The sequence below is a fragment of the Mercenaria mercenaria genome, chromosome 12 (genome assembly GCF_021730395.1).
Source record: "Mercenaria mercenaria strain notata chromosome 12, MADL_Memer_1, whole genome shotgun sequence".
Taxonomy (NCBI): Eukaryota; Metazoa; Mollusca; class Bivalvia; order Venerida; family Veneridae; genus Mercenaria; species Mercenaria mercenaria.
In genome coordinates, this window is record NC_069372.1 from 47908247 (window position 1) to 47921569 (window position 13323).

The 13323-nt window shown below is 35.0% G+C and overlaps 1 protein-coding gene across 1 annotated transcript in view; it reads left to right on the forward strand.

Annotated features, from left to right (window-relative positions):
- The window catches only part of LOC123533326 (neural-cadherin-like), a 63856-nt gene that overhangs the window by 24652 nt on the left and 25881 nt on the right, over positions 1–13323 (forward strand). Inside the window, exons 11-20 of the mRNA XM_053520559.1 lie at positions 221–421; positions 1449–1629; positions 2624–2776; positions 3672–3796; positions 7328–7495; positions 7966–8305; positions 8522–9063; positions 11160–11214; positions 12421–12563; positions 13023–13285. Coding sequence (XP_053376534.1) covers positions 221–421; positions 1449–1629; positions 2624–2776; positions 3672–3796; positions 7328–7495; positions 7966–8305; positions 8522–9063; positions 11160–11214; positions 12421–12563; positions 13023–13285 — 2171 coding nt within the window. The remainder of the gene's footprint in view (positions 1–220; positions 422–1448; positions 1630–2623; positions 2777–3671; positions 3797–7327; positions 7496–7965; positions 8306–8521; positions 9064–11159; positions 11215–12420; positions 12564–13022; positions 13286–13323) is intronic.

Here is a 13323-nt window from a genome sequence, read left to right on the forward strand (position 1 = left end):
TTCATTATACATTATTTGGCAGAAAAAAAGCAATTGTGAGTATTAATAAATAGAAGCATTAAAGACTTGTACATAAAATATCGATATTCATTTACAGTAAGATTAAACATGAATAGGAATTTATGGTAGCAGTTCTAAATATAGATTTTGTTACTATTCTAAATATAGATACAGATTTTTTTTCACTATTCTAAATATAGATTTTGTTTTGATTTGATAGGATGTGAGAAACATTTATTCGGACCAGCGAGTGACCATCACTGTTACAGATACAAATGATAATGTTCCTGTTTTTGTTGGAACCAGCCCAGAAACGGGTTTTCTTGATTTGAGTTTACTTGAAGGAAATTATACCAATAGAAAAAAAGAAGTTGGTCAGATCCGAGCAATAGATAATGATAAAAATGCACCAAATAACCAGGTAATTAGTTTTTGTCTGCTATGATATACCAGTTTTTAGGGATATGGCAGTATGATGGGGACAACACGTGTTTTTCCTTGTTATAACATCTACAGAATATCTTGTCGGTAAGCATTCATTTCCTTTTAGACTTGTTTTAATTATGCAGCATAGGGCCATTTTTGCAATTGTGTTTCGCCATGGAATGCTCATATATAAAAAAAGTATTTTCACAGCTTATGATCTTGGTAAAATGCATTTACTATATATCAACTAATATCAATTAAAGGACAGTGACATCAATTTAATGCTAGGGTAATTTGTTGTTGTTTCTGCTTTGAAATATTGGTTTGTAACAAACGGTAATTGCTTAAAGACTTCAGCCTTATAATTTAGTGATGGTTGAGATTCTGACTTTTGTTAATTGGTAGCCTGTTGGGCAAATTCTTTATTGTATTTTCTGAAATAGAGGTGTTTCAGTTTACTTGGGAATTTTTCATTTGAAATAAGAATGCCAAATTAAGGAGCACAAAATGTGTTCATTTTTGAGGGGTTTCTGATATTGGGGGTTGGAGATTAACAGGGGTTTCACTGTATACCACTACATTGTATCAGTCCCCTACTGGTGGAGCACTGCAGGGGACTATAGGAATGAACTCCGTCTGTCTATCCGTTTGATCTATGCTTGTCGGTTGAAGTTTAATGTCATTGTTCAAGGTCAAGTTAAAATTTGTTCCTACTCCATTACTTTTAATTGCATTGAAGGATTTTTTTAGTACTACACAGAAATGTTCCCCATGATTAGACAATGTGTCAAGCATGGTTGTTAATCAGAAGTCAAGGTCACTTAAAATTGTTTTTTCACCGGTAGGTGACCTGCATTACCACTGCAATCTCGGTCATTTGTTCATGTTACGGTACATATCGTAATCAACCATCATTCATAAATAGTCTGTGAAGACTGCATCCCATATCACTTTATGTCTGTGTGTTTGTCTGTCTATCAAAGCAGTTTGACTATATGCTAGTAATTTGTGTTCTCTTTCAGATTGTTGGGTATGCCATTGTTGAGACAGACTCACTGTTTACTATTGATGCAATAACAGGAATGTTGTATACTCAGCATGAATTTGATCGGGAGAATCCAAGCTATATATTTACTATAACTGTGGAAGCTATTGATGGTGCACCTTCAGCATTCCCTGTTTTTGCTGGCCGACCTAACACAGGTAATTAATGATAACATTGAAATGCCGCTCACGCAAACAACGGATGCCTCAAACATGCGGACTCACTTGTGTCATTCATGTGTACCCAAGTTGTTTTCTTGGTATTTTCTATTTTTTTGATGGCTCAAACCCTAAATAAATAAAGCATTTTGCTCATACCCTTGAGACCTCGATGAAGTGGTGTTTTACTGTAATTCACTCTTACTTCACAGATGTTTTTTACTAAAATAATGGTAAATACAGTTGAACCTTTGCTAAAAACCAACTGTGGACAGTGACCACTGTGTGTGTATGTATCTAAGCCTGTTAATAGTCATTTCTAGTAACTTATATGGGGACTCCCCGAGTCCTCAGGTAGACTAAGTAAATTAAGTTGGTGGTTAGTGTGTAAGGTAAGAAGACGCTCTTTCAAAATCTTACCTTAAACTTGCCTTATTGGCATCATACAAATGAGCCGCACAATGAGAAAACCAACGTAGTGCATTTCCGACCAGCAGTCTGGTCAGGATCCATACTGTTCGCTTTCAAACCCTATTGTAATTAGAGAAACCGTTAGCAAACAGTAGGATGCACAGGCTGGTCTGGATCCATACTGGTTGCAAATGCAATGTTGGTTTTCTCATGGTGTGGCTCATTAATGTGTTTTTGTACTGTGCTTTCTTTTATATGTGTAGTACTTGAAACTTAATATACAGTACTATATATATATATATATATATATATATATATATATATACACACACACACAAACATGTTATATATATATATATACACACACACACAAACATGTTATATATATATATACACAAACATGTTTATTCTATATTAAATATTTTCTGTTAAGTAATTGTTCATATTTTGAAATGTGAAATTTAGGCATATTTTTAAACCAAAAGACAATTATCCTTTTGCTTGTATAGCTTTCAGGCATTTGCATGTAACAGTAAGATTTCAAATAGATTAAGAAAATGTTGACATAACTTTTTTTTTTCAGGTACGGTTAATGTAAAAATCACAATTGAAGACGTCAATGATAATCCTCCGTCATTCCCACAGCAGAGTTACACCTTCGAGGCTCCGGAAGATCTGCCGATAGGTGACAGACTACCAAATAATGCCAAGGTGACAGCAACAGATCCTGATTCAGGTAAAAGCTAATCTACTGTGAGATCATTCAGTTTCATTGGGGACTAATTTTCATGGATTTTGTAGTTGCATAAGTCCACAAAGTTTAATCCCAATGGAAAAAGTAAAATTCCTACTTTTCCTTTTCTCACAAGTTGAATCCAAAAATTCGTATCTCCATGAAATAACCAAAAAATTTGCTGCACGTAAAATAAATGATTTTAAAATATATGCCCTTTAAATACCCCTGAGAAATTAGGGGGTTGAGTGAATTAGTGATGTGCCAATTCATCATGGCCTGTCATGAATAAATTGTCCCCAGTGTGATTGTTGACTACGTTTTTCATAATTGACAGATTTTGATTTCATAATTATATGCTCGAAATTAGCTATATGTTGTAAGATTGCCACTCTAGACTATAAATGTGCATGTAAAATGATGTCCTATTTGACAGAATGCTGACAATGCATGGCCATTGTGTTCAAAATTACAAATTTTCTAGAACTGTGTTGTTGTCTAGAATACAGATGAAACTGAATACTCGAATTTGCTTATCTCAAAATTATGGCTATCTCGAAGACATTTTTCAAGTCTTCCTGAAAACACGTGCACAAAATATAATTTATGTCAAATTTTGGTTAAACACTTGATCAATTAAAATTCCAGATTTAGATGTATTTTGGAAGATTTAACTTAACTTGTATCTGGGAAGACTTGATATCAAATTAGCTGTAGTTGTATTCAGATTATTTTGCTTGCTGACCATCTGTAATGTGAATGAGCTTGTGTTACCTTGTCAGAAATTCTACCATTATATAATGATAGAGAAGAAATGTTTCTAGATGTAAAGAAATAAAACAACTTTATGTAACTGGAATTACTCATTCATTAACTATTGAATGTTTCTCTTTTTTAGCTGCTGTGCTCACATACTCTGTTAGTCCATTACCATCATCAAACCTGCCACCACCGTTTTCCATTCAAACACAGACTGGTCACCTGACTGTAGCTGGATCTCTTGACTATGATAAAGGACCTGCGGTATGAATATCTATTGCCCTGTATTACATGACCCTTAAATAAATTGGTGGTCAATAGTTTTTGCTTCATGACAGGTTAATAGTCCTCAGATACCCCTGTGGTATGAGTTCTTTTGGGCTATTACACAGATGACAAAGAAACCATACTTTGCGGGGGGCTGAAAGATTTGCAAAAATTTCTAAAGAAGAAATTTTAGACATATTGAATATTAAAGAGATATATAAATTGAATGATAAGAAAGTTGCATGCTGAAAAAAATGGACAAAAATTTGGATTGCTGACAAAAATGGCTATAAAATATATGTATTTGAAATAAATGTTTTGATATTGGTATTAATTATCTTTTTCGACTAAATGAGTTTTGAAGCAGTATTTCAGAAAAAGGAAGAATTTCATTTGTTATGCAATATTTATATTATCTCATTCAGCTTGTTACATTCACCATAGGTTTGCTGAACTGAAGAATTCACTGAAAAAATAAATTTGTTTTTGCAATGTCACGTAATGGAACACTTGCAGATCAGAAATGCTATACATTTGGCACGTTAAAGAACCAGACTGTCTATTTGCAAAGAGTTGCCAGACAGTCCTGTATCTAAAAGGACTTCTGTCTGTCTGTTCTGGGGGCTTTTCTTGCTATGGCCCTCTAGTCAGATTGCTCTGTGTCTGTACTAGTAGAGGATGAATTTGGAGCCCTGAGTGGCTGCGCTATGTAAAGTGCCTTTGAACATGTTGATCATGAAAAGGGCACTATATAAATTTTGTATAATAATAATAATGATAAAAATATTTGCCGGTAAGCCATTCAGTAAATGTATGCTATGGCCTGGTGATTTACTGTAAAAGCACATATTTTTGCTGGGTCAAAGTTTCGCGAATTTGAAATTTTGAGTATGTTCTCAAGGTTAAATATTCGCGAAATTGTAAAAATGGTATCCTACTTGAATTACAGTTACACTAACGGTGAAAATTTATGCGAGGATTAATTTTCACGAGATGTAGGGCCTCGCGAATATAGTGAAAATTAAACCCTCGCGAAAATTTCTGCATTTACAGTAGATAATTATGGAGTCATGTAAGGTTATGCTCCATTTTGGACTTAAGAATTTGTTCCATGTACCCGGTATTTTTAGCGGCAATAGCATCTTAAAAGGTGAAAGTTCAATGGCTCAGCATTTTGCCACATTTACTCTTGTTATTGTGTATGTTTAGCTCACCTGAGCAATGCTCAGGTGAGTTTTTCTGATCGCTCGATGTCCGGCGTCTGTCGTCCGTCGTCTGTCGTCTGTCGTCTGTCAACATTTAGCTTGTGTATGCGATAGAGGCTGTATTTTTCAGTTAATCTTCATGAATATTGGTCAGAATGATAACCTTGATGAAATCTAGGCCGAGTTCGAAAATGGGTCATCTCGGGTCAAAAACTAGGTCACTAGGTCAAATCAAAGAAAAACCTTGTGTATGCGATAGAGGCTGTATTTTTCAATTAATCTTCATGAATATTGGTCAGAATGATAACCTTGATGAAATCTAGGCCGAGTTCGAAAATGGGTCATCTCGGGTCAAAAACTAGGTCACTAGGTCAAATCAAAGAAAAACCTTGTGTATGCGATAAAGGCGGTATTTTTCAATTGATCTTCATGAATATTGGTCAGAATGATTGCCTTGATGAAATCTAGGCCGAGTTCGAAAATGGGTCATCTCGGGTCAAAAACTAGGTCACTAGGTCAAATCAAAGAAAAACCTTGTGTATGCGATAGAGGCTGTATTTTTCAATTATTCTTCATGAATATTGGTCAGAATGATAATCTTGATGAAATCTAGGCCGAGTTCGAAAATGGGTCATCTCGGGTTAAAAACTAGGTCACTAGGTCAAATCAAAGAAAAACCTTGTGTATGCGATAGAAGCTGTATTTTTCAATTAATCTTCATGAATATTGGTCAGAATGATAACCTTGATGAAATCTAGGCCGAGTTCGAAAATGGGTCATCTCGGGTCAAAAACTAGGTCACTAGGTCAAATCAAAGAAAAACCTTGTGTATGCGATAAAGGCGGTATTTTTCAATTGATCTTCATGAATATTGGTCAGAATGATTGCCTTGATGAAATCTAGGCCGAGTTCGAAAATGGGTCATCTCGGGTCAAAAACTAGGTCACTAGGTCAAATCAAAGAAAAACCTTGTGTATGCGATAGAGGCTGTATTTTTCAATTATTCTTCATGAATATTGGTCAGAATGATAATCTTGATGAAATCTAGGCCGAGTTCGAAAATGGGTCATCTCGGGTTAAAAACTAGGTCACTAGGTCAAATCAAAGAAAAACCTTGTGTATGCGATAGAAGCTGTATTTTTCAATTGATCTTCATGAATACTGGTCAGAATGATTGCCTTGATGAAATCTAGGCCGAGTTCGAAAATGGGTCATCTCGGGTCAAAAACTAGGTCACTAGGTCAAATCAAGGAGAAACCTTGTGTATGCGATAGAGGCAGTATTTTTCAATTGATCTTCATGAATTTTGGTCAGAATGATAACCTTGTTGAAATCTAGGCCGAGTTCGAAAATGGGTCATCTCGGGTCAAAAACTAGGTCACTAGGTCAAATTAAGGAAAAACCTTGTGTATGCGATAGAGGCTGTATTTTTCAACTGATCTTCATGAAATTTAGCCAGAATAATTACCTTGATAAAATCTAGGCCGAGTTCGAAAATGGGTCATCTGGGGTCAAAAACTAGGTCACTAGGTCAAATTGAAGAAAAACATTGTGTATGCAATAGAGGATGTAGTATTCAATTGATCTTCATGAAATTTGGTCAGAGTGATTGCCTTGATGAAATCTAGGTCGAGTTTGAATATGGGTTATCGGAGGTCAAAAACTAGGTCACTAGGTCAAATTAAAGAAAAATCTTGTGTATGCGATAGAGACTGTTTTTTTCAATTGATTTTTATGAAATTTGGTCAGGATGATTGCCTTAATGAAATCTAGGTCGAATTTGAATATGGGTCATCTGAGGTCAAAAACTAGGTCACTTGGTCAAATCAAAGACAAAAATTGTGTATGTGATAGAGGCTGTATTTTTCAATTGATCTTCATGAATTTTGGTCAGAATGATTGCCTTGATAAAATCTAGGTCGAGTTTGAACATGGGTCATCTAGGATCAAAAACTAGGCCATATCTAAGAAAATGCTTGTTTTATCGCAAGCGACCAATTTTTTGGTCCAATCTTAATGAAAATTGGTCAGAATATTTGTTTCCATGAAATCACTAGGTCAAACATGTTTTACACTGTTATGGTGTGTTTCTTAGGTGAGCGACCTAGGGCCATCTTGGCCCTCTTGTTTAATTATTTTAATGGCAAGGCTTTTCAGTTGTTCAGCATTGATTTTTCTGCAGCTCTTATTTTAAAGGTTTCTTTACTGCAAAGTCGCCAATTTGATGTACTGCTATTGAACGTACAAATGGAATGATACCTTACACAAAAGAATACTGGATTTCTGTTATTCTGGTAGTTCATTTTACTATGTATTTTTACAGTTCCAGCGTTACGAGTTTATTGTAAATGTGTTTGACTCTATTCACTCGAGCTCAACAACCGTCACTATCAATGTGAAAAATGTGAATGACAACTCACCTGTGGTAGGAAATTATCAGTTTAATGACTTTGTAGAGGAGGATGCAAGTGTTATAGGACCTATTGCCACTGTAAGTTTTTCAGGATATTTTTTTCAGAATTCTTAGTCTAAAAATAGAGGATCTTACATGAATGTTTTTTCCTATTGAATTTATGAAAGAAGTTGAAGAAAATGATAAAATATGACTAAAATCAAATGGTTTTTTCACCATATGTAAGATTTTTTATTCGAAACATCAAAATTTCTTCTTTCTTTTTTTATTGAAGACAAAGTCAGTTTGACAAACATACGTCTTCTATTCTTGAAACAGTATCAATTTCAGAATGTTATTATGTACTCTAGTAATACACCAAGAATGTGGCCTTGCATTAGTTTGCTCCTGTGATATTGTAGTAATACTGTTTGAATCACCTTTTTTTTTCGGTACAAGAAATTTTCGTATTTAGATATAATGCAGTATAGAATTGGATTATACACGAAATTTTCCCTTAAAATGAATTTGTCAAGCAAGCAGTTGTGCATTTATTTTGTTTACTTCAGGTGAATGCCTCCGATATTGATGGTGATATTGACGGTGATGGTGTAGTGAGATTCTGGTATGAATTAAAGTTTACCGATGACAAGGACCAGCAGTATTTCTCGATCGATCGGCAGTCTGGAGTGTTGTCAATTGTCAAGCGGCTAGACAGAGACCAGCCTAATGGGAATGCTGAATTTATATTCACTGTAGAGGTCGCTGATGAAGACCCAAATGATCCATCGAAGACACCGCGTTACGGTTTTGGAGAAGTTGTAGTGAGACCTATAGATATCAATGATAATCCGCCAATGTTCCCCGAAGAAGCTCGGCAGATGACTGTCATGGAAAATCAGAATCCTGGTAAAGTGGTTAAATGTTAGACTTTTGTTTTATGGTATGATATGGCTAATTTAAACATCTGTTACATTCATATCTTTAGTTCTTCCATGAAGGTCAGTCATTCAGTAATGTGAATGTTAAAGATCAGTTGGCTTCATAAATTCTATAAAAGATATTTTGGTGGCAGTTTGCCAGATTCACTGATATATAAGTGAAATATATTCTTTGTCTGTTCAGGTACCCTGGTTGGTAGAGTAGAAGTGATTGATTATGATGAGGGCATAAATGCAGAGTTTGATTTGACTATCACTGGACAGTTGCCTAATCAAGTGTTTACCCTTGACGTGCATGATATTGAAACAACAGCCAAACTTGACAGGGAGACAATAGACAAATATTTTGTGACTGTGCAAGCTGTTGATAAAGGGCCTGGACGGAATACTGGATCGGGAACATTGACTATCTCTGTTGGGGATGAAAACGACAATGCACCGTTCTTTAATCAGACTTACTCGGTCCTGTTGTCTGAACATCAGTTATCGGGCAAGTATTTATTATTTCAGCCATTAACTTTAGTGAGGCACTTGTTAATACAAGGGGCCTTGGTGAGCAGATGGTTATGGTTGTTATGGTGGCTTAAATTCCCTCGGTTGAGCACACACTGTTTGACATGCCGGGAGAAAGTCATCCAGCTGTCTTGTACAAGGTTGCAGGTTCTACCCAGATGCCCACCTGTACCTGAAATAATGCCTAAATTCTTAAAATGGATTGGTCTATCATTCAGTTTGGGCAGTACCACTAAATATATTCAAATGGGTGTTCACTGAAAATTTGATAAATTTTTAATTAATTATATTTGATTTAACATTTAGTTAATTTCTTTCTTTTTTTTTTGGTTGTGTTGAACGTCGCACCGACCCATTTTAGGTCATATGGCGACTTTCCAGCTTTGGTGGTGGAGGAAGACCCCAGGTGCCCCTCCGTGCATTATTTCATCATGAGCGGGCGCCTGGGTGGAACCACCGACCTTCCGTAAGCCAGCTGGATAGCTTCCTCACATGAAGAATTCAACGCCCGAGTGTTGAATTCTTCATGTGAGGAAGCTTTATTATCTCAAATATGCTATATATTTATAGATTAAAGGGCAAGGAATACCTGATAATAAGTTAATTTGATATGGAAGACATCCTCAAGCCTTTTGTAACACTGAAAGATTTTTAGCTCATCTGATTTTTTGAAAAAAAATGATTAGTTATTGTCATCACTTGATCGGCGTCGGCGTATGCGTTGCCTGGTTAAGTTCTATGTTTAGGTCAGCTTTTCTCCTAAACTATCAAAGCTATTGCTTTGAAACTTGCAACACTTGTTCACCATCATAAGCTGACCCTGTACAGCAAGAAACATAACTCCATCCTGCTTTTTGCAAGATTTATGGCCCCTTTTGTACTTAGAAAATATCAGATTTCTTGGTTAAGTTTTATGTTTAGGTCAACTTTTCTCCTAAACTTTCAAAGCTATTGCTTTGAAACTTGCAACACTTGTTCACCATCATAAGCTGACCCTGTACATCAAGAAACATAACTCCATCCTGCTTTTTGCAAGAATTATTGCCCCTTTTGGACTTAGAAAATCAGTTTTCTTGGTTAAGTTTTTAAGTGTTTAGGTCAGCTTTTCTCCTAAACTATCAAAGCTATTGCTTTAAAATTTGCAACTCTTGTTCACCATCATAAGCTGACCCTGTACAGCAAGGAACATAACTCTGTCCTGCTTTTTGCAAGATTTATGGCCTCTTTTGGACTTAGAAAATATCAGATTTCTTGGTTAAGTTTTATGTTTAGGTCAACTTTTTCTCTTAAACTATCAAAGCTGTTGCTTTGAAACTTGCAACGCTTGTTCACCATCATAAGCTGACCATGTACATCAAGAAACATAACTCCATCCTTCTTTTTGCAATAGTTAGTGCCCCTTTTGGACTTGGAAAATCAGTTGTCTTGGTTGAGTATTATGTTTAAGTCAGCTTTTCTCATAAATTATCAAAGCTATTGCTTTAAAACTTGCAACAATTTTTCACCATCATAAGCGGATGCTGTACGTCAAGAAACATAACTCTATCCTGCTTTTTGCAAGAATGATGGCCCTATTATAGACTTAGAAAATCATGGGTAGGACAATATTTCTATTATACAAAAAAAATCAGATGAGCGTCAGCACCCGCAAGGCGGTGCTCTTGTTTAAAATTGGACCACTATTGAAAAAGATATGGCAGTTTGAAGTTTAAGCAAATGGCTGATCATGGAGGCAGCCATTTTATGTGTTTATGATGTCATTTACAAACTGTTGGGTTCTTTATTTAGTAAATAGCATTTCAAATAGATTTGTAAAACATGTTAATTTCTTTCATTATACCTGGAAAAAGTAGCGTAATTAATATTTACAGAAATAAGTGAATACAGTTCAAGTATGTATCAAGAAATCAAATAAATCTGCCATTTTGTTTCTTGTTGCCATGGAAACAAAATAGCTGCCATTTGATCAAATATTCAAATGCTCATTTTTAAGGTGACTTTGAAAATTCTTCCACTTATTTAAATGATTTAAAAATTCCTAGCAGACAAAATTAACATAAGCACAAAATTGCATTTCCATTGAAATAATTTTCACATTTTTTTTTTTTTTTTTTTTTGTGTATATTTTATACTCTTGAATTTAAGACTGTTTTGAGTCTGCACTCATGAATACAAGAATTGTTTTTGTAATAATACAGTATTATCACCATAAGTCCTTGACTTAGATAATGGTCCTTGAAAAAGTCCTTGGATTTGGAAAAAATATAAGTCTGCTTTCTCCTGAAAATCCTTGAAAAATGTTTTGTTAGCAACTTGTTAGCTCCACTATTCGGAGAATAGGTGGGCTATTCTACTCGCCCCAATGTCGGTGTCGGTGTGGGCACCGGCGTGACCTTTTTGTTTTTTTCGGCAACCTTTGTTTTTCTGTCATATCTTTGTTGCAGTTGCTTATATCTTACTGTAACTTTACATAAACATTGTCCAGTGTACAAACAAAATATGTGCAGGGACTGGGTCCAATATACCCAAGGTCAAGGTCATCAAGGTGTTCTACTTGGGTTATTTTTAAGGTTAAAGTTTTTCGGCAACCTTTGCTTTTCTGTCATATCTTTGTTGCTATTGCTTAAATGTTACTGTAACTTTAAATAAACACTGTCCAGCATACAAACAAAGTATGTAAAGGGGCTGGGCCCATTATACCCAAGGTCAAGGTCACCAAGGAGTTATACTTGGAATTATTTTCATGTTAATTTTTCGAAAGCTTCGTTTATAGACATATCTTTGGTACTTTCAAAGATAATGACTTGAAATTAGAAACATTTCTTTGTAATTATTATCTGTATGTGTGGTTACAATCCCCATAAATCTAATGTTGTTTTTTTTGGACAGAATTATGCCCCTTTCATACTTAAAAGTTTTTTGGCAATCTTTGCTTTCTGGATATAACTCTAGTACAATATAAGATAATGACTTGAAACGTAAAATGTATCTTTATCATCATCATTCTGCATGTGTGGTAACAAACCCCATACCTCTGATTTGTATTTTTTGCCCCGTTAATACTTTATTTTTTTGACAAAACTTTGTTTGCTGGACATGACATTGGTACTGTATAAGATAATGAATTGAAACACAAAATATATCTTTACCATCATCATCATTACCCCTTCCATACTTGCCCTTTACCCCTCTGAGTAGTAGGGTCTTTTTATATCTTGGTGTATCTTCTTTTTAAAGTAGAGGTCTCTTATTGAGACATAAATTCATTTTACTCTCAAATTGCCGAATAGTGGAGCAGGCTGTCTTATGGACAGCTCATGTTTTACGCTTATTTTCACTTACATTCTGGGAGTTGGATATTGACATATTGTTTAAATTTCTTCAAAACACTGGGCAATTAGTCGCAATATGTAAGCAAAATTTGGTATTTTCTTGCTAAATATAGATTGTACTGAATAATGGTAGTTGTGTTTTTAACCTGTTTTAGCTTTGGCGATATATGACATTTTTAGGTTGATGCATGAAATCCTTCTCATTGATTTATATATATTTTTACTACATGTATTTTAGGCGAGTTTGCCAGGGTAAAAGCGTATGACGAGGATATTGGACCAAATGCTGTCCTCACATACACGTTGGCAAGTAAGGATACCGTACATTTCAGAATGGACAAAGATGAGGCTAAAAATGAAGGTGTCCTTAAAGTGTATCAGGTTTGTTCGCATTTCACGATATTTTGAGAAAAGTAAAAGCAATCTTGTTTTTGTGCAGTTGACTAAGTAAATACTGTATTTATAAGTGAATATTTTAGCGGGTCAAAAATTTTGCAAACTGCCGATTCAAGAAGTTTTGCGTGTGGTTACATATTCAGTTATCACTTGAAAAGTGCCAAAGTCAAATTTGTTTATCTTTACTTGACTGAAATGATGTGCCTTGGTTAACATCGAAATTTAGGCTCGCTGATAGTTACAAGAATTTATTAAATTTGCAGATTCTGATCGTCGTTTACTTTAAAATCATTTACATTTGTGTGGGACTAATTTCTTTGACGTTTAAATGGATAAAAATCTAAAATCCGATCAGTTTTTGAGAAGGAATTAAGAGACAGCATCAGCAAAAATTAACTTCTCGCTAATGTTTCAGATTTTACATAATTTCATGTATATTTGTAGCCCGTAGACTATGATGACATTCAAAATATGCAGCGAAATTTCAACCTGACGGTGTACGCTGTAGATCCAGATCCGGGACCGGACAATAAAAAAAGAGCAGAAACTTTCGTAGAAGTTGTCGTAACCGACTACAATGATGAAGTACCAACATTTGTAATTCGTGAAAAGACAAAAAGCATACCAGAAAATGCACAAGTTGGGACACTTCTTGAAACATTCATTGCAACAGACAAGGATGTGGATGAAGATTACAAGACATTTGAGTATGTCCATTTCTGTGATTTGTTCATTGTAGATAAGT